At 38.7% G+C, this 23,076-nt stretch overlaps 1 protein-coding gene across 4 annotated transcripts in view; it reads right to left on the bottom strand.

The window, feature by feature from the left end:
* Positions 1 to 23,076, bottom strand: part of fu (STKc_STK36 domain-containing protein fused) — a 197,196-nt gene that overhangs the window by 27,786 nt on the left and 146,334 nt on the right. For 2 of the 4 annotated variants that reach the window (XM_067141970.2, XM_067141971.2), the window contains exons 10-11: positions 11,212 to 11,396; positions 803 to 920 (exon numbers count right to left, since the gene is read on the bottom strand). In XM_067141970.2, coding sequence (XP_066998071.2) covers positions 858 to 920; positions 11,212 to 11,396 — 248 coding nt within the window. In that variant the 3' untranslated portion in view covers positions 803 to 857. The remainder of the gene's footprint in view (positions 1 to 802; positions 921 to 11,211; positions 11,397 to 23,076) is intronic. The other 2 variants (XM_067141974.2, XM_067141973.2) reach the window with 1 other exon arrangement.

Genomic DNA, 23,076 nt, shown 5'->3' with positions numbered 1-23,076 from the left:
TTCTTCCAACTGCCAAATCCAGCCATATCATTTTCTCATTTACGTGCCTAATAGGAACTGTGTTGCATGCAATAGTATTCCTGATGAACAGTCCTACCTCACTCTCTGCCGTTCCCTTTCTAACACCCGTCAGGTAAACTTTATAATCTCTTCCTTGTTATCAACCCTTAACTGAATATCATTAACTCCTAACACATCCATATACATCTCTTTGCTGACTCAGCCAGTTCTACTTTTTCTTCCAAAAGCCCTATTAATATTTATTGCTCCCCATTGAATTCCAATTCATTTGCCAAGTTGATTCCAAGGAGTCCCTCACCTGTCAAATGAGAGTGGGACTCCATTACTCCAATAGGTTTGAAGCTTGCTTAAAATGTTATGAGTGTGCTAGATGAAAATTCTGTGAAGAAGGATGCTACCCTTACTCACACATAGTCCAAGTGAGGATCTCTCTTCTAACGGGTTAGGGACTACCGGTGAATTGTATAGTCCTAGCCGCCTGAGCACAAGGAGGGCCGACTCAGAATATGTCCGAGATGCCCACTCCCATTCCACAGTAACTGGTATCCTGACTTTCAGGACCAGTTACTAGGTCACTCAGCAGTTGCCCATGGTTCACAAACTAGAATGTGACTACAGTAATCCACAAGAACAGTAATAATAAATAAACAAACAAAAATAAATAAACAAATTATCACAATAGCAAAAATTAATTCTGACTAGTAATAATTGTGTCCATTGTTTCTTTAATAAAGATCAACACCTGTTCAGTATTGTATAAGAACGTTTAAATACTACTTACATTACTAACATATAATACTGAACAGCAGAGGGAATACGTGTGGCTTTCTATGATTCTATGGCTTCTTCTCATCATAGTAAGGAAGTTGTTTCAGCTCCAATACAGCCTGCTCTGCAGCCTAAAGAAAGTCAAAGACAGAGCATAAAATAGCATAAAATACCAACTCTTCAGAACAATCAGTGATAACAAATGTGTACTACTTCATAATTAAACAAAACCTGAAGTTAACACATATGCTTAACTCTAATACTTTAGACAGATGTATATTTAAACAACCAAACTGAAGTTAAATGCAATAGCTGATGTTAAGGAAAGGAGTGTAATGACATGACATTTTTAATAATAATGCTTAACCAGGTGAGTTGGCCATGCGGTTAGGCACGCAGCTGTGAGCTTGCATCCAGGAGATAGTGGGTTCGAACCCCACTGTCGAAAGCCCTGAAGACGGTTTTCTGTATTTTCCCATTTTCACACCAGGCAAATGCTGGAGCTCCATCTCAATTAAGGCTAAAGCCCTTCCTAACCACTCCTAGGCCTTTTCCTATCCCATCGTTGCCGTAAGACCTATCTGTGTTGGTGCGACGTTAAGCAAATTGTAAAAAAAAAAAAAAAAGTTGTTGTTTTCACATCTCACTAACTACTTTTTGTAATTACCATTACAAATTATTTTCATATCTCTATATCTCTATACATGCTATTAAATAAAGAATGACATGTTACTTTCTACAAAAACATCCGGAGTGAGATTCTATCAAATCACGTTTAATCATGCACATGTATGCACAACATAGTTTACATTGCAAAAATTTGTCAATGATTGTGAATTGATTTTGTTATGAACAAGAGAACAAGTGAGACATTTTTACTTTTTTTTAAATTTTACAATTTGCTTTACATCGGACGAACAAAAATAGGTCTTGTGGCGACGATGGGATTGGAAGGGCCTAGGATTGGGAAGGAAGCGGCCGTGATCTTAATTAAGGTACAGCCCCAGCATTCGCCTGGAGTGAAAATGGGAAACCATGGAAAACCATCTTCAGGGCTGCCGACAGTGGGATTCAAACCCACTATCTCCCGGATTCAAGCTCACAGCTGTGCGGCCCTAACCGCACGGCCAACTCGACCAGTAACAAGCGAGACAAATTGTGATTGTAGTAGTCCTCCACTGTCAGCTTAGTAATTCTGAGAAGGTTTTCTGTACTTCTTTAAGCTGCTAATAGTCTGTTTCCTTCAGCGACGACGTTTGGACTGAAGCCAGTTCGCTTGCTCTGGTCATGGTTGCTATGTAGCGGGTGAGGGGAATTCTGTAGACAATAACTCTGTTCATTGCTGCTTCATCATTTTATAATCTATTTTAAAAAATTCTCTTAACATACCGTACAGAATGAAACAACACAGTTCAATCGGGAAGAACAGCTAAATAACTCAACAGAATGTGGAAGCTTAACATCTAAGATACGAATCCTGTACAGGGAGAATATTCTCAAAGCTACTAGGCAGTTCGATAATGTTCATAAGAAGATGAGTAACTACCTGGCTCGACTTTCCTTCCTGAAGTGCTACAGGGACAACCGCATTATACCAACATTGCCTGGGAGACTGATTACCTCAGCTCGAGTAGGGGTATTTCAGTCACCTTGACAATGTATTTGAAATGTCGGCAAAATGTATGGAATGTACAGAATAAAACAGCATGGTTCAACCCGGAGGAAGAATTCAATAATTATTACAGCAAGTTTTTTCAAATTTTGCCCAAGCAACCTGTTGCAAATTTTCAATCACCTAGTTATTTTCACACAGTTACATTTCTCCACAGTAGCCCTTAAGGACACACTCGACACAGTAGACCAGCATTTCTCAAACTATGCCCATGGGCTACAAGATGCCCTCGAGGTCTGACTTGGTGTTCATCTGAGAGTGAATATGTATTTGGTAAGACTGAGCATTTGTTCGAGAAAGATGGAAAAGAAATCATTTTTATAGTTCTGAACCACACTGTACAACAGGATTTCTGTTGCAAATGTTTTCTTTCATACAAACGCAAGTTCAACACTGTTGACAGCTTTATAGATTTAGGAAATTCCATGCAGCTTGCATCTACCTCTTTTTTCTCCCAGGACTGACATTTTATGAAATTTATGACACTATCTGTTTTATTTTCACCTACCAAGGAAGAGAATTACTGCTGCAACAATTTCCTACATGTAAACATGTGTTGGCACAGTTTAATTGTTATTGATTTTTCTCGTCTCGACTCAGAGAATTTGTTAGTGTTGTCTCTCTTCTAGACTCACTGTCAAAGAAAGGGGATTGTTGTTGCAAATATTTTACTTTTATATTCATGGAAACGTGTTGTACACAGTTTGGAAATTAAATCTTATTGTTGTCTTTCTTCTTTGCTCAAGAGCTTTCAGTTGTTGTTCGTGGATGTTAGTCCGTGATTGATTGTGATTTATGTTATAGAGCATTTTATACATAATGGAAAACTGGCTAAGAACCATGAAATTGAAATGAAAGGAACGTGACCATGACACACTTCATGTCAGCAGTGTTAATAGTGCAAAAGTTGTGAGTGAAACTAATATTAGTATCAGCGGAGTTATTGCCATTAAAGAAATATCTATTGTAGTGGTATGTGTTCATAGAAACATTTTCAAAAATAGGACAAGAGTTATTTGGAATTTGGATTTACTTGGTGTGGCGATGAACGTAAACCAAAACATCAGTGTGCTGTGTGTTATGAAGTGATTCTGAATGAGTGTTTAATGTTATTTGCTTTACGTCCCACTAACTACTTTTACAGTCTTCGGAGACTGAATGAGTGTATGAAACCCATGAAATGGAAATGACACTTAGATACAAAACACCCAAATATGAAAAGTAAACCTGTCGATTTTTTTTCACTGACGTGCAGAAAATCTCAACAAAGAAATCAAACCAATTTATAATGTTCATTCAACAACTAAAAAGGTCTTAGAAACTTCATATATCGTTAGTCTTCAATCACGAAGCGAATGAAACCCCATTCTATAGGCGAGACCTTAATACTTCTAACTGCAAAAGATATAGTTGAAACAATGCTCTGGGAAAAAGATATCAAAAACCATTGATTTAATACCACTTGCAGACAATGCAGTTATTTACTAATGACATGGCTAACAATTATTAGCAGGATGAAAGACATTCTTTTTCACTTCATACAAACGAGGCAACAGATGTTTCAAATGAAGCACAATGCCTTTTAATGTCAGAAACGAGTTTAATAATGACATTCATGAGGATATGTTATTTTCCAAGACTCTGAAACGCATTCAACTGAAGAAAATACTTTTATTCAAGTTCTCGAGTATATGCTGGGGCATGAAATTGACTGGAAAAATGAATGGGTTTTTGTTCGGAGGGTGTTTGTGCGCTTACCAGTCAGCAAAGTGGCATTGAAGCTGAAGGTAGAGATGTTGCTCCCAACGTTACATGGACTCACTGTTTCATTCACAGGGAAGCGTTGGTTCCAAAAGTATGTCGTATAAACTGAAAGCCGTGCTAGAAATCAGCATTAAAATTATAAACTCTATTAAAGCAAAGCCTCCATTTTCAATAATTTGTGATGGTATGGGTGGTGAGCACAAACAGCTTCTATTATTCTGAAATTTACTGGCTCTAACAGTGTAAGATGCTTACAAGGATCTTTGAATTAAGACAGGAAGTCCTATTCTATGTAAACAATATCAACAAAGATCATGTTCCATTCCATGTTCATAGTCACATTTCGCCCAGCTAATGCCTTCAATATTGAGCTGATAGATGCAGAGGAATGGTCCTATTCGATTAATTTGGAGGTCCTGAAATGAACCTCCTAATGGATTTTCAGCATTTTTTGAATAGGAGGTCATTTCAGACAGCTCAGTCTCATTGTATTGTTTCTTACTTAGCACCATCCAGGGGTTAAGTATAGGGCACTTTACTGTCCGCTACGATCATTTAAAGGCTCAGTAATGGTTGTTAAATAAACAAACAAACAAACAAACAAACAAACAAACAAACAAACAAACAAACAAACAAACAAACAAACTTGTTAATGAGTTGTGACCAAGTACTTTGTCATATCTTTCCGATATCGGCTCAAAACTAAAGGAATTACATCTCCGTCTTCACGGTCATCTTTTTACTGTTCTCAAAGCTCATGATAAAATAGGGGGTTTGGAAAAAACTTAGTTTATGGATCAGTTGTATAAAACAAAGACTTTTCATCATTTCTTTTTTTACAATTTGTTTTACATCACACTGACACAGATAGGTCTTATGGTGACGATGGGATGGGAAAGGCCTAGGAGTGGGAATGAAGCGGCTGTGGCCTTAACTACAGAAAACCACCTTCATGGCTGCCGACAGTGGGGTTCAAACCGACGAACTCCCGGATGCAAGCTCACAGCTGCGCGCCCCTAACCGCACGTCCAACTCGCCCGGTGATCATTTCTAACCCTAGAGTCTTTTACTGGGGAATGACCTCAGCATTAAAAAAGATTTTTGTGATGATATACAGTATGTTCCCATCTTGAAACTCTGTAGTCACAAATTGAACATTATTATTCAACTAGTACATTATTATATGGCTTCACTATCCTTTCCCCTGTGATACTGAAAATAACAAACTTATCTATCTATATATATATATATATATATATATATATATATATATATAAAAAGCTTGTCCTGACTTACTGACTGACTGACTGACTGACAGATTCATTATCGCCGAGCCAAAACTACTGGACATAAAGAAATGAAATTTTGGGCATACATTCATATTAAGATGTAGGTGCTCGCTAAGAGAGGATTTTTGGATATTCCGTCGCTAAGGGGGTGAAAAGGGGGGTGAAATTTTAAAATGAGTATCTATATCTCAAAACTTAAAAAGTTTACAGATGTAAAAATTGGTATTTAGAATCTTCTTTAAAAATACAGAAACACATATTTTTTATTGTTTTCAGAAAATCCCAATAGGAGGGGTGAAATAGGGGTTGAATGCCTTTAATCAGGATACCTGTACTTATATCTCAGAAACGGAAGATATTACAGATCTGAAAATTGGTACTTTTGAACTCTTTTAAAAATAAACACTTTTTTTTTTTTTTTTTTTTGGAAAATCCAATTAATGGCAGGGTGAAAAGGGGGGGTGAATTTTTTAAGTGAGTGTATCTATATCTCAAAACTTTGAAAGTTTACAGATGTAAAAGTTAGTATTTAGAATCTTTATTAAAAATAAAGAAATGCATATTTTTTTGTTTTGGAAAATCCCAATAGGAGGGGTGAAAAGGGGTGAAAAAGGAGTTGATGCCTTTAATGAGGATACTTATATCTCAGAAACTGAAGATATTACAGACATGAAAATTGGTGTATGGGATCTCCTTTAAAAATAAAGAAACACACATATTTTTTTTTGTTTTTGGAAAATCGAATTAATGAGGGATGAAAAGGAGGTGAATTTTTAAAATGAGTGTATCTATATCTGAAAACTTTTAAAGTTTATACATGTAAAAATTGGTATTTAGAATCTCCTTTAAAAAATAAAGAAACGTGTATTTTTTTGTTTTCGGAAAATCCCAGTACGAAGGGTGCAAAAGGAATGAAAATATGTTGAATGCCTTTAATGAGGCTACTTATATTTCAGAACTGAAGATATTACAGACCTGAAAATTGGTATTTGGGATCTACTTTAAAAATAAAGAAACAGGTATTTTTTCATTTTTGGAAAATCCAAAAAATGGGGGGTGAAAAAGGGGCTGAATTTTTAAAATGAGTATCTACATCTTAAAACTTTAAAAGTTTACAGATGTAAAATTGGTATTTAGAATCTCCTTTGGTATTTGGGATCTCCTTTAAAAATAAAGATTTTTTTTTTGCTTTTGGAAAATCCAAATAGTGGGGGGGGGGGGGCGCTAAAAAGGGGTGGACTTTTAAAATGAGTGTATCTATATCTCAAAACTTTAAAACTTTGCACATGTAAAAATTGATATTTAGAATCTCCTTTAAAAATAAAGGAACACGTATTATTTTTTTTTTTTTGTTTTCTGTAAATCCCAATGGGAGGGGTGTAAAAGGGTGAATAATGGGTTGAATGCCTTAAATGAGGGTAGATATATCTCAGAAACTGAAGATATTACAGAACTGAAAATTTGTAAATGGGATATCCTTTCAAAATAAAGAAACACGTATTTTTTTGTTTTTGGAAAATCCAATTAATGGTGGTTAAACAGGAGTGACAAATTGGGATGAATTTTTTGAAAGACTATATCTACAGAATATCTGAGAAACATAGAATGTTACAGACATAAAAAGTTGTACTTGGAATCTCCTGTAAATGTAAAGAAACATAGGTGATTTGTTTCTGGTAACTCCTCTTAAGGGGAACTAAAAAGGGGGTGAAATTTTAAAATGAGAATTTCTACAGTATATCTCAAAAAACTTAACATGTTACAGAAGTGAAAAATATAATTCCTATCTCTATTAAAAATAAAGAAACGTGTATTTTTAGTTTTCGGAAACACCACTTGGGTGGAGGGGGGGGGGGTAAAAGTGATTGAAAATGGTGTTGAATTCATTTAATTAGGCTACTGTTATCTCAAAAATGAAGATATTACAGACGTGAAATTTGATATTTGGAATCTGCTTTAAAAGTAAAGAAACACGTATTCTCGGAAAATCCAATTAATGGGGGGGGGGGGGGGGTGAAAGTATTGAAAAATTGACTTAATTGTATGAGAATACTTACATCTAATAAAAACTGAAGTTGTTAGGGCCTACAGACGTGAAAATTGGTATTTGGATCTCCTTTAAAAACAAAGAAAAACCCGTTTTGGCAGGGGGAATCATCTTGGGGGGCGGGAGTGTAAAGGAGTTGAATTCCTTTCATGAGGACACAGAAATAAAAAACTGAAGAAGTTAGAGTCGTGATAATTGGTATTTAGAAGATCCTTTACTATTAAAGTAACAAATATTTTTTGCCGGAAAATTCACTTGGGGGGGGGGGGGGGAGGAGGAGTGTAAAAGTGAAAAAAAAGTGAATTATTTTTATCTCAAAACTGAAGGTAATAGACGTGAATATTGGTGTTTGGAATCTCCTTTAAACATAAAGAAACACGCCTTCTTTTAGTTTTTTGGGAGGCGAGGGGTAAATAAACCTAACGGCAGTGGGGTGTAAAAGGAGGTGAGACCAATTGATTTTACTGTTCATAATATATTTATAAGGAGCCTCCGTTGCTCAGGCGGCAGCACGCCGGCCTCTTACAGCTGGGTTCCGTGGTTCAAATCCCGGTCTCTCCATGTGACATTCGTGCTGGACAAAACTGAGGCGGGACAGATTTTTCTCCGGATACTCCGGTTTTCCCTGTCATCATTCATTCCACCAACACTGTCCAATATAATTTCATTTCATTTGTCATTCATTAATCATTGCCCCAGAGGAGTGCGACAGGATTCGGCAGCCGCCACAATTCTTATTGTCGCCGCTAGATGGGGGATTCATTCATTCGATTCCTGACTCTGTCGAATGACTGGAAACAGGCTGTAGATTTTTGATGTACTTATTCTGATCATAAATCAATCATTTTTAATCTCTCTTGGGTTCGTTTTCAAGAGCCATCTTTTCCTTCGGAGAACGTTCTTAGATTACAGTAGATTCTCCTGGCATATAAATAAAAATTTAAACACATTTGAAATAAACGATAGGAATGAGATTGTCCGTCGAATTGTTCACCTCTATAATAAGGTCAATAATGCACGGAAGTATGTCATTCATATCGCCAGAAATCCTGCACACTTGCCTATGCGCGACAATGGTGCTGGTCAGATCAAAAATTAGATGGATGGCTTTTCCGGCGTTTGCTCTATTAACCAGCGCTTCGTCTTAGGTCTGACACTAGACTCTTCAGAGTGGGATGTGTCAGACCTTACCCACTGACGCTGGGGTGTATGCAGGTGAACTTATCAGAAGCTTATTTATGAAGCACAGTCTGATAACTGCATACGGGAGATAAAACTCCACAATGGAATTAATGCCCGCCTGGCAATTCCAAATGGAAATTCTAAGTTCCCATGGAGGGAATTAGATTCTTTTCCACCAATAGAGCATATCAAAAATCAGATCAAAAATTAGATGGATGGCTTTTCCGGCGTTTGCTCTATTAACCAGCGTTTCGTCTTAGGTCTGACACTAGACTCTCTCTCAACAATGACAATGAGAGCAGATGTAATATACCGCCAAGTAGCGGTCTTGCATCTTGCTGTGGGGTCCAGAACATCTATAATAATAATAATAATAATAATAATAATAATAATAATAATAATAATAATGTTCTGGACCATCGACAAATGTGCGGACCGCGCTGGAAACTGGTCCTGGACGGGTAATGACTGAAAATGCAGTCCGGCCGCGGGTTCAGTATCACCAAGGCACCCAAGACGACATCACGCTGGATCTCCTGAAGGATTTGATCCATATTAAAAATGCTTATAGGAAAAGATGGCAAAGATTTCGGGACCCAACTGACCGGGTGGAATACCTGGACCTAGCCCAGGAAGTACGAAATCGATTGCTGGAAAGAAAGATTGAAAAATGGGAGGAAACTTGCTGCAATCTATTAGAAAACGAGTCAGATCGCGAATTTTGGTGGATTATATATAAAACAATAAGCATTCAATTCTAAATTTCAGTATAATACCGTAGCGAAGCACGGGTATCTTGCTAGTATTAAATAAAAGAGAGCAGTGAACTGAACTCTTGAATAATACCAGACTTAAAATGAAATTCAAAGCACAAGGAACAGTTAATTTCTGGATGTCATCACCAGGGAAAAGAGAGTACAGTGAACTATCCAAAAGTGCCTAAAAAATATTATTTAATTTGCTTTTGTGTATCTGTGTGAGAAACGGTTTTCATCACTAACTAAAAAACAAAGTGCAGAAATCAACTTGATGTAGGTGCTGATCTCAGAGTTAAGCTCACTAGCACATGTCCAAATACTGAGCAATTGTGCAAAGGTTGGCAGGCTCACTCCGTCTCATTAATGTAAGTACGCACAGTATATATGTGTGTGTTTGTGTCTTATTCTAACCCTCCATAAAAGTGTAGTGGCACCATGTAGCTAGCCTCTTAATGACCTGTCTCCAAGAGTTCTGTCCTGGGCACGGAGAATTGCTTGTTCTCTCCAGTTAGGCTCTTGAGTTGATGTACCCATCTCAATGGAGCACGTCCTCTTGGCCTTCGTCCAGCGAATTTCCCTTTAATGATAGTCTTCTCCAGTCCATTGGGTCTTCTAACAATGTGACCAAAGTACATGACCAGTTGTTGTTTGATAATTGTCGATAGTCTTATTTTGATGCCGAACTGTTTCAGGATTGACTCGTTCATTCAGTGTGATGTCCACGGTGTTCACAAAATTATTCTGTAGCACCACATTTCCAAAGAGTCAATCCTGCAGTAGCCTGTTATCTTTTAACGTCCAAGTTTCTGCGGCATAAGTGGCAACGGGAAAAATGAGTGTCCACAAAAGCATAAGTTTTGTCGTCGCAGTAATGGAGGAGTCTTTCCACATGCGAGTAAACGTTAAACCACTAGCAAAACAACATATATTACCTAAACGTATGTACAGTTTTAGGGTAAACAAAATTGTTAAATTTGTGTGAATGAGGCAGAAAGGAAGTACTTAATGCCAGGAATGAGAAGTAAAGAATATATATATACATATAGCTCCATTACCTCATCTTACATGAACCTATATTTCAAAAATTTTGATAAAAATATTGCTTTTTTAGGGTAACTCTTCATAATTTCCACTGTTGTATGAGGTGAAAGGAAGCCAAGATGTCTTTCCTAATCATATTATTTTGCTATTGGCTTTACGTCGCATCGACACAGATAGGTCTTATGGCAACGATGGGACAGGAAAGGGCTAGGACTGGAAAGGAAGCGGCCGTAGCCTTAATTAAGGTACAGCCTGGTGTGAAAATGGGAAACTATGGAAAACCATCTTCAGGGCTGCCAACAGTGGGGTTTGAACCCACTATCTCCCGAATACTGGATACTGGCCGCACTTAAGCGACTCCAGCTATCGAGTTCGGTCCCTAATCATAAGATTCACTCACATTTTGAAGCATCATGAACAACTTCAAGTTTCACGGATGGGATCCTTTCAAAATTATCATCAACAAGTTTCTGGGAAATATTATGGATGATCAATAGCAGAAAAAGGAAGTGTTAGGCTCTAAAATTTCAAAAATGGCTGTTGCAGTTATCCCAGATTATTATTATTATTATTATTATTATTATTATTATTATTATTATTATTATAATTCACAGGGGCAGTTTATACATTTGCATTCTATAACTACCGACAGGCTACTTTATCACTTACCTCTCTAACACACTCATCAGAATCAAACATGAGGGTAACAAGATTTTCTCGCAATCTTTTGCTCCAACATGGTTGTAACGCAGCACAACTAAAGCGACCTAGTAACCTCAGTAGTATACATAGCCGCATTCGAATAACTGGACTATGATGTGTCAACATAGATGCCAGGTCAACTACAGCTCCCTCTGCATCAAAATAGACAAAAGAATAATGCTCAAATTAGCAAAACAAAACAAAGAAAAAAATCACCTAAACAACATTAATATTAGACATATTCTTTTGAGTTTATGGAGTGTGAAATGAGATGAACAGCAGGAAACCTTTATGTTTTACAAATAATTTTATCTGCTTCCTCAAAAGTGAACCATGAATGTTGTAATATAAATGGAATAAACCCTTGTAAGCAAGCGATGCTCCAGGGACTGTGAGCCAAGAATTCTGCTCTGGTGATGACACTGCCACAGCACAAATTCTTTCCATATCATTAACCAGTAGGCAATACAAGAGTTTAATGTTACATCTTGTTGTCAAAGATTAAAATAGAACTCACACTCCAGATATTTGGGATTAAATCTTGATTGCCCTCCAACATACAAGCAGCACCTAGTGAACACTGGAAGAAAACTCGAGGAAAGAAAAGAATACGATTCAAAAATTGGCTGGCACAAATTGGGTACCCAGCTGATATTGCATGCACGGCTGGAATGGCGTTAGTATGCTCTACTGCCGATTACTGTGGACCAATATAATACATAAGTGCCCACATCAGGAAAATAAGATCAACATCTGTAACCTGGTGAGAGTGCTCAAGAGCAAGAAGTTGGACATGAATGGAAAAAAGAACAATTCCGTCCGTTTCAAACACCTGCCAATGTATTCAATATTGTGTAATTCACCAAACCCATGTCTGATATCCAGGAAGCCATTCTGGGCTGACGACACCATTTAACATTCCAGATCAAGATAATGTGGAAAGCCGGACCCAGATTTCACTAAATCCCTCTAGATGACTGTACTAAACCTCCACCAGGAACTCAAATGTCAAGGGCCACATGGCCCCGACTGAACTGCATATGAAAACGCCACGGAAGATGTAATGTGACACTCCAAGTGGGGTACATTTACTTCCCCAAAGAATTACTGTTGAACCCAAGAACAGACAATAACTCACATCTTCCAAGAGTGTCCAAATATAGGGTGACTGGAATGACCCAGTGAGGGCTTCTTCTCCAGCACTGTCCTGGCTGAATATCTTAGGTCTTCAACTTTAACACTGTGTGTAATTATGAGTACAGTATTCAGAGAATTAAAAAAAAATATATATCCATGCTCTGCAAGATTGAGAATTTCAAAAATTTTGGAAAAGAAAATACAGCCAGGAAAAGCAGAGGAAAAAGACAGATTAGAGCATCTGAACTGTAGTCACAAGACCAGGGGAAGGCAGCTCCAGATCAGGGATCCCTCAGAATCACCTATTTCTCACTCCACCATGTGGTGGCCTCATCCAGTATAATCCTCTACTTGAAACCCAGAGTGTTCCAAATATAAGTGGGCTAGAGAATGATTGGCCATTTTAGTTGGATCTAACATAGAGAGGGAATATGGAATATTTCCCCATATAGAGACAAGTATATCACAAAAATATTAGGAACTTCAGCTTTCATTTAATATCATTGCCAATTCAAAAACCAGTTCTCAGTTTTAGTGGCTCACTATTCCTTGAATGAATGAACATTTGAAATTACAAGTAGTTACCAAAATGGTCCAGCTCCTTGGCTGAATGTTCAGAGTGATGGCCTGCAGTTCAGAGGGCCCTGGGTTCGATTCCAGGCCAGGTATTTTAGCTGCATCAGGTTAATTCCTCTAGCTTGGAGAGTGGGTGATTGTGTTCATTCTAACCTTCCTACTCTGAATGGGTTGAACTGACGAAGATTTAACTTTCAATTCCTTGTAACGTAATATATTCACATTACCTTGTTTATTTGCTCATCTTATTTATTAGTTATTGACATGTATTTAAAATATTTTTTGGTTGCTAACTCCCGAATTTCCTGGATGATGTGTTACTAATTTTTAAACCGAGTGAGTGGCTGTATGGTTTGGGTCACGTAGCCATCAGCTTGTATTTGAGAGATAGTGGGTTTGAACCCTGCTTTGGGCAGCCCTGAAAATGGATTTCTGTGGTTTCCCATTTTCACATAAGTCAAATGATGGGGCTGTACCTTAATTACAGCCATAGTTGCTTCCTTCCAACTACAACAACTTTCCTATCCCATTGTTACCATAAGACGTATCTGTGTTGGTGCAATATGAAGCAAATTGTGGGGGGGAAAAAAAAAAGAGAGAAAAAGTGAAGGGAAAAAATCTAATTTTTAAAGTTGGAAATTCATCAGGAGATGATTATGGCCAAATGAATACAGACAATTATGAAAAGTAGATTCGTGAGAAGTTGTTTCCATATCTCTCCAAGAACAGTATTAGACAATTGCTTCACAACATTCTGTGCAACACAATAAAACTCCATGAAGTATTCTGTTACAAACAAAATGTTGAGATGGCTGGTAGTGAACATGTGAATATGTTGAAAACATGAGGAAATTTGAGCTCTTCCGTTTAACTAAAATTAATACAGGTCCCAAGGAACTCTTCCAAACATGAACTTTTTAAGTCATATGGGCATGATTAATTTGTTTGCCACTTTATATGTGCGAGCTTAATGTCACTGAATTGGTCTGGGTGAAGACAAAGAGACCTGACAGGAAATTAAAGTCACTGGGGACATTTCCTTGATAAAGCCTAAAGCCGTAACAAGAATTACAATTTCTTCTATTAACAAACAATAATGGGAAGGGTACTGTTCCCACATCATAAAATTGACGAAGACTATTGGCAAAACGAGGGTCTGATGGAAGATGCGCTTGACAGATTCATTGTACTTCTGGATAGTGACTCAAATGATTCAAGTGATCCAACTGATGACCAGTTTTTCTCATCTGAATCTGAACTTTCTCATCCATTGTCAGACAGTAAGTGAGTGAATTCCTTCAAACACTTCTTTGTACAGATAAATAATTTGTGTAGAAAACATTAAGTCCATTTCCACCTCAGAAAATACTGTAATTTAGAAGTTATTTTATTTCAGAGCTTGGTCTTAGTCCACAAGAAAAACATGTGTAGATGACGTTTAAGAACAGGAAGATTAATGAAGCTACTTACAGTGTATGTCTACCTCTCTGTCGCACTTCCTGAAATAAGATCGGGGATGAGCCGAGATGATATAGCATGTTTTACGGCAGAATGCACTTCCTGCCACTAGCCTCATTTGAGGAGCTAATGAAGATGAAATGAATGATGGTAAATGAAATTGGATAAAGAGGTGGAAGGAATCAGATGTGGCCTATGAATAGGAACTGTCCCAGCATTTGCCTGAAAGTGAAAATGGGAAACCATTGAAAACCATTCTCAGGACAACCAATGGCACGGTTTGAAACCACTCATTATCCAAATGCAGAGCTTGGCTCCATAGCTGTATTATAGTAATACACGCAACCATTCCAGTCAGTATGAAGCTACTTATAGTAGCTAATAAATATTTTGTGATTAAGTGAATTTAAATTAAAATGAATAAATAAACTTGTTGAGTAACAAATAAATTCAAGGAAGTCCACCCCCACCCCCCACAAAAACCACACACATTCAGTCTGTCAACACACTAATAGGATAATAGCAGGCATTATTATTATTATTATTATTATTATTATTATTATTATTATTATTATTATTATTATTATTATTATTATTATTATTTTACTTGACCTTTACTTTGCCTATACAGCTTGTGACTGGTGGAAAGTATAGCAGTAACTGTTCTCGGATTTGTCTTCATTGGTATATTTTCTGATTTTACCAAAGCTATAGGAGCATTATATACTTTTCCAACTGAAACAAATAAATTGATGATGATTAACTTATAGGGCCTGATCCACAGAACCATTCCATTCTTCGTCTTGGTAGACAGAATGCTGGACAGCAGAACGGTTCTACTGTCTCACTTTACTGCGTAATTCAACTTTCCCTCAAGAGATGGCAGAATGATTTGTGCAGAGACTCTTTACCTCCAATGTTATATGATCTTTGTTGTCCGACTCGTTGGCTGAATGGTCAGCGTACTGGCCTTCGGTTCAGAGGGTCCCGGGTTCGATTCCCGGCCGGGTCAGGGATTTTAATCTCTTCTGATTAATTCTTCTGGCTCGGGGACTGGGTATATATGTCCGTCCCAACACTCTCCTCATCATATTCACACAACATACTACACTACCAACCACCACAGAAACACGCAATAGTGCTTACATCCCTCCATAGAGGGTTGGCGTCAGGAAGGGCATCCGGCCGTTAAACAGGGCCAAATCCACCTGTGCGACACAGTTCGCACCCGCGACCCCACAGGTGTGGGAAAAGCGGCAGGAAAAGAAGAAGAAGAAGTTATATGATCTTTGTTAACATACGCATCGGTAGTGTGCTTGGTAATATTAGTTCAAGTGTAATATCTGCCTATTTTGAGATTGGTTTTGTAAACAACTTGGCCACAAGTAAATGACTGAAAGTTAACAATATACATTCCCTTTTATTTTTTTATTTGCTTTACATTGCACCGATACAAACAGGTCTTATGGCAATGATGGGATAGGAAAGGGCTAGGAGTGGGAAGGAAGAAGCCATGGCCTTAAATGTGAAACCAAAGAAAACCATCTTCAGGGCTTCCGAGAATGGGATTCGAACCCATTGTCTCCCAAATGCAAGATGACAGCTATGTGTCCCAAACCATGCAGCCACTCGCTCGGTCAGTCCCTTTTAGAAAGTGATAATGATCTCTGATGTATTTCTTTCAGTGATATTAGTAGTAGCACTAGTAACAATTATGATGAACAAAGTGACATGGAAATCAAAGACGAAGTGCACGGCGATGACCGTGTTACAGCTCAGTAGGCAGACTGGGTATGGACACATGAAGCAAAAAAAAAAAAAAAAAGTATTCCTTGTTCTGCAGTGTGAATACCATTATACCCGAAAGTCTAGGCAATAATCCTTCAGCTATAGAAGTTTCTTGGTGACAAACTTTATATATAGTAACTGTAGAAACCAATGACTATGCTAAATATTTTGTTGAGTGATCCAAACCAAAAGACACTTCAGTACGACTTAAGCATGGCGAGAGAATGTGCTGTGAATGAAATGAAATCCTACAATGCCTTGTACATTCTAATGGATCAAATGGAAAAATCCAAAATAAAGTCATACTGGAGTAAAAGAAAAGTGATAAACACAAGAAGAGAGCTGAAATGAAGTGCTTCACTTCCCACAATCAATCAGGTTGGGTGCGTCACACTCTAAAAGGTATACAAACGCTTTGCTGTTGTGTTCTCATTTTGTCTAATAAAAAGGTAAACTACGGTTAGATGTTTTGTGACTTTTACTTTTGTGATCATAAGCCACAGGACCTCCTTTTTTATGTGGGATGGGACAAATAGAATTTCCTTTTGTAAATCCCACATGTACTGGCTGGGAATCTAACCTGAACTGCCTTAGTGAGAACTGAGCAGCAATGCTACTGGGATTGTTTCTGTAATACCCCATTTTATCCCATCTTCCTGCAGGGTTGGGGATTGAAGTAGATTTACAGAGTTTTACGGCCAGATGACCTTCTTGACGTCAACCACTTGAGAAGAAATACTGCATGTTAACGTGATGGTGAACCCTTGCTGGCAAGATGTAGTGTTTATAGTGCACTATGTCTTCTGGTATGGGCTAGAGCAATTTGTTACTTTCATTGACCTGCCTCAGTCTCATCCTTGGCTTTGACAATGTGAAAGTGACTGAGGTAGTGTGAGTGACGCTATTAATACAATTCCTTATACAGCCAGTCCCTATTATGAACGGTGTGAAAATATCGCTCATAGGGTCGGTTGGTGTATGGATTTCAGTGGGCTTGGCAGACTGATATGCAATAGCAACTTCTGGCTCGGTAAGGAAAGCAACGGGAAACTACCTCGCTCCTCATTTCCCCAGTATGCCTCTTCAGTGATGCCTAGACTGTTTATGATAGCTCTTGGTGGAGCTGTGGAGGATCAAACCAGCCTTCGGGCTGAATACCCAACATATATACAATGTGATGCGGGTGGTGAGTATCATGGCTTGTGTGCTGTGTAGAAGTGTTGAAGATGACAGAAACTTCCAGTCTCCAAGTCATAGGAATGCACTTTTTAATGTAATAATCCCTGGCCTGGACTTGAATCGGAACTAGGACTTCAAGTACGGAAGGCTAGTACGCTAGCCATTCAGCTATACGAAGCCGGACAGTTGTGTTTTCATTATGGTATTAACTTATTAATGGGCTGGCCAATTCACGCAGTATGGCACAGTTATCAGCGGCAACCTGTTCCGGCGAATTTGCTATAATTGGATTGTGAGTGGTCTGAATCCCACTGCTGATCATATTGAAGATAGTATTCTGTGATTTTCCATTACCACCTTCAGGGTACAAATAAGGGGCAGGAATCATTATCATTGGAACAGGCCAGGTTACGCTTAATATCATATTGTTAAAAAGCTACCGAATGTTCATTATGTACCTGCCAACTTTCTAAACGAGAAATCCGGAAGACCCAAAAGCGGAAATTTTTTAACAACACATGCATGCGCCGCAAAGTCTTAAGCTATAATGGAAAAGGACAGCAAAGGGGGGGGGGGGGAGGGAAATAAAAACAATAGTAATACAAGTCAAATAAATGTTTTAATCACTCCTGAAATTAAATACTTACACAAAGTTACATCTTGATGAGTGATCATCTGTTTCCACTTAACACTGGGAACACTTTCCGTGATTGTATAAAATAAGGAAATTAAGCAGAATATGCCTCCCTAAAAGACTGATAATATCGTTTCTTAGCTAAGCTCATTACGAACACTACTAAAAATACTAAATTGCTTACAAATTCATCACACAATCCCACGAGTTTCAGAACTACCACCTATGTTACTCACACCAACATAGAATCAAATGCAAACGTAATGTAATGTAAACTTAAAATTACCGTTAACTTAGAAGTTTGCGACCATGTTATCTGAAGGAACCATTCACATTGCGCCGACATAAACTTAACTGCGAGTCCGTAAAATTAAGGGATTGCAAACTCCAAGCTCTTGCGGTTAATTTTACGTTAAGTTTAAGAACCAGCCAATCAGAGCAGATGTAAACATTGTATTTTGTGCGCGATATAATGACTTCTTTCGATGAAAGACTTGTAATTCTCTTTCAAAATAATCTTTGTGTGTAAGTACAATTAAAAGAAAGAGAATTACAAGGATGCTGTACCGAAAAAGAATACGCTGAAATAAATATGCTGTAGCAATGAAATCGGATGGTAAATGGAGGGAGACAAGCTCACAGCGCTGGCAACCGGGCGAGTGACAATCCCTGTCATAGATAAAACAGTATTCCTGTATTTTTTTTTTTTACAAGTTGCTTTACGTCGCACCGACACAGATATGTCCTATGGCAATGATGGGATGGGACGGGAAACGGTTAGGAGTGGGAAGGAAGCGACCATGGCCTTAAATAAGGTACAGCCCCAGCATTTGCCTGGTGTGAAAATGGGAAACCACAGAAAACCATCTTCAGGGCTGCCGACAGTGGGGTTCGAACCCACTATCTCCCGGATGCAAGCTCACAGCTGCGCGCCCCTAACCCCACGGCCAACTCGTCTGGTACAATTCTTTTTATTAGTTCAGGTTTCATCCGCATGTACAAAACGAACTGAAGAGGGTCATTTCTTACAGTAGATTACCAAAATCGCCCTGAGATAACCTTTGATTCAAGGGATGAACCCATTTTTTGCACCGTTGTTTAGTTTGCCTTTTCAGGTACACAGCTCCCAGGAGCAAAGCAAGAGATGTTTGAAGTAATATGAATTCCGCTACCACGCTGTTTGATTCCATCGAGGTATTAAAATATAAAACTGTGAGATAGACTAAAACCCGACATCCGTGCTAAATAACATGGCAATGTTTTTATTGGCTGCTGTGTACTCTTTACGTACATGTTATGTTTCTCCATTGTGAATACTACAAATTTTACGTTAATTTTACGGTTACATTACACCGTTAAGTTTACGGTTATGTTTGCATTGTGAATGGAGCCTCACAGCTGCTACGAAGCATGATGCAGTTACTGAAGTTGTTTTACGTAAATTCACAGCCTGCTACTTTTCATGGATTTCTTTTCTTCAAAATCACAGCCTGCTACTTGTTTGGGAACATCTCAGTGAATGAAGTAGCAGTTGAGGTCGAACAGGTGACAAAAGTACAGTGATAATCGATATTGCGATTATCGATACATTTACCGGTCAAATTTCACACTGCATCTCATATTACCAGCTACCATCGAAAGTTTAAAAAATCCGATTTAACCACAGAAAGCGAAACCAAGCTCGGATATTCAAAATCCTTAAAATAACATTGTTCCTCTGTACAACCGTAAAATACACTCAAAATCTGTACATTTTACAAAAAAAACGGAATATTTGGCAGGTATGTATGTTGTAAAGTTTATAGAGTGAAATTATGCCCTGTATTGTCACAAAACTTTGTCAATGCACTAGTGCTAGTCGATGATGATACCTGTTGCTTAAAGGGGCCTAATATATAAGGTCATCAGCCCCTAATGGTTCGAGATGGACGACATGATATGATAATTAAAATTTTTAAATGTATCCACTGACTAGTATTTAAAACAAATGAAGATGAACAATGATGGCAAATTTAAAATAATCAGTGGATCTACTTCGCAATGCCTTATTTTCGGTAAAATGATAGATGATAGATTATGGTAGAATAAGACATTGCCTAAAAATGCAATAATATATCATGCAAATAAATATTTTAAAAAACACATTAAAATATACAAACTAAAACAGAGTCAAATTAATAAAACGTAGTGAACATTAATACAAAGACTAATACGAAACACTAAGTTTATATGCAATAAAACAAACCACTATTCGTCATAAAATGGATGACGAGGTCTGCTGATTGCTCGTCATCTCACAGGATGAGGGAGATGGTACTCAGGAGTTTTAGACTACGCCGCAGATCGACCAGGTCTATGCACTCCGTAAGGATGTGTACCACGGTAAGATGATCGCCGGAAGTACACTCCAGAGGGGGTTCTCCCTTCATTAAATAGAGGAGTGCGTTACTATACCGTGGCCGATCCGAAGACGACATAACAATATTGCTTCCCTCCGAGAAGCCAAAAGGGAAGTCCTCCATACCTTCGTTGTACCTTTCATCGCTCTCAGCTTATTTGTAAGTGGCCTGTCACTCCATCTCCCGATGGGACATAACCAAACGTCTCAGCTGAGAGCGAATATCACTTGCTGGAACTCTGTAAGGCAACAGGGGCAACGTAACAGCCTCCTCGGCAGCCTTATCAGCTAACTCTATACCCATGGGGCTTGGCAGCCACATAAACATGATTCTGGTGCCGGCATCCGAACACTAGGCCAGCAGGTTCTGGATCCGTTGCACCACAGGGTGCCAAGGAAAACATGTATCAATAGACTGTAGCCAGCTCAAGAAGTCTGTACACAGCAGAAAGTGTCATTGCTCATCGGACAGTGCGTACCGCAGAGCTTCACAGATAGCATAGAGTTCTGCTGTGTACACACTACAGGTTTCCAGGAGAGCAATGCCCTTTATTGATATTGGCATTATAAATTTACTCATTCGGAATAAATATTTTAGATTCCCTACGGGAATCAACATCTAAACCACATTGGTACTCGGACAAAAGTCCTTGTTTATCCAGACACCACACACATCGGTGATTTACCATTCACTCAAATAGCTTACACAAACAGTTATTTAGACAAATAAGTCCATAACTTCCTGCATACTTGGGATTTTTGTCAGGCTTTAGGACAGGAATGACTATGCCCTCTCGCCACTGAGACGGAAACTCACCCTCTATCCAGATTAGGTTGAACACACGAAGATGATGTAACAGACTATCCTCACTAAGGTGTTTCAATATCTGGTTATGGACACAGTCTGGTCTAGGAGATGTGTCCTTGCAAAGCGCCAAGGTGCTGCGAAGTTCCCACTCCGTAACGGGCACATTATAGTCCTCTGAAGCTTCAGTAGCAAATCAGAGGTGATGAAATTCTGCCTACCGCTTCAGAGCGAGGAAATAACGATGGTAATTCCTGGAGCCAAACACATCCGCGAAATGACTGGCTAGATGGTTACCAATCAAGAGCAGTTCAATGACGATACTGCCTGCAATGAAAATTCCCGGTACTGAAGATGATCCTTGGATACCCGAAATACGTTGAAGTTTAGTCCACATATGAGATGACGGAGTATGTGACTTCGTAGACAACACACATCTCTCCCACAAAGCTTTCTTACTCTGTCGAATAACAACTAGCGCCTTAGCACAGAGTTTTTTAAATGTTACCAAACTGGCCACAGTAGGCTGCCTACGATAGCATTTATGAGCACGACGGTGTTCTTTGATAGCTGCTGCAATTTCTTCGTTCCACCAAGGAACGAGTTTTCAGCGAGGAGTCCCTGAAAAGGATAGAATGGTTTCCTCAGCAGCAGCAAGTATAACTACTGTTATGTATTGATATTGCTGTCTACGCTCCGCCTGGTCACGTTGTTACAGACAGCTCGTGATGTGAACTTTGGTCCATTAGCATGTTTAAGAATCCATTGAGGAAGAGCCTCAATGGATTTCTGTTTCAACAAAGTAAGAGCAATGGGAAAATGGTCACTGTCACAGAGATCATTGTGTGTATTCCACCAAAACACGGGAACCAGCATTCGGCTGCATAGATTAACGTCTATGCAAGAGTATGTGCTGTAACATACACTGAAATGAGTTGGTTCACCTGTATTCAAAATACATAAATCCAGCTCTCTCACAAATGTTTCCAACTCCCTTCCCCTGGGGCAAGGTATTTCAGAGCCCCATATGGGGTGATGGGCTTTAAATTTCCCAATAGGAGGAGTGGAGGTGGAAGCTGATCTATAAGATCCGTTACATAATTTATATTAAGAGACCGGCCTGGTGGAAAATAAACATTACACACTGTTGCTATGACAGGCAGCGAAACGCGAACTGCTACAGCTTCCAGCGGGGTTCTTAGTGGAACCTCTTCGCAATAGGTATCAGAACAGACAAAAATGCCAATGCCACCGGAAGCCTGGTTGGCATAATATAGTTCTGTCGAGTATAGTCGAAAATTTCTCAAGCCCGTATGATGACCTGGTCTGGGATTAGTTTCCTGAATAGAGACTATATTCGCCAAATACTCACTAATTAGCCGGCGCAGCTCAGCAGGATACCTTCATAACCGTTACAACTGCACTGTAACAGAGCCAAACTGTGGACTAAAAGGGGAAGAGTGTTAGGTTATACTTTATGTGACAAGAATTTACGCTACCCTCATTTGTTGGACATATGTATTTGTGTGTGGGGACTTTATCTACCATTCACGGCCATTGTTTGAATTGCCGTTAATTTATGTGCCTGAACTATGCCTATTTAAAATGCAAATTTTGCCATTATTAAGTCGGTCCTTCGATTTTTCTGATTATTTCAATAAGCTAGTTGATTCGAGCGCGCAAGCGCACTTCTCCTTTGAACTGAGCGATGCGCGGCTTGCTCGCCTGCACGCCAGTCTGTTGCCGGCTGACCGCCATGACTGACGCATTGGGTAAAGCTGTCCTGTACAAGATGCGGTTGAAAGTTGTTGGAGTGGAGTCTGATAATCCAGGCTAATAGCCACTTGAATTAAGGCA

Source organism: Anabrus simplex, chromosome 2, assembly GCF_040414725.1.
Source record: "Anabrus simplex isolate iqAnaSimp1 chromosome 2, ASM4041472v1, whole genome shotgun sequence".
Lineage (NCBI taxonomy): Eukaryota > Metazoa > Arthropoda > Insecta > Orthoptera > Tettigoniidae > Anabrus > Anabrus simplex.
Note: the sequence above shows the minus strand (reverse complement) of the source record. Positions and strands in the feature narration are given on the sequence as shown.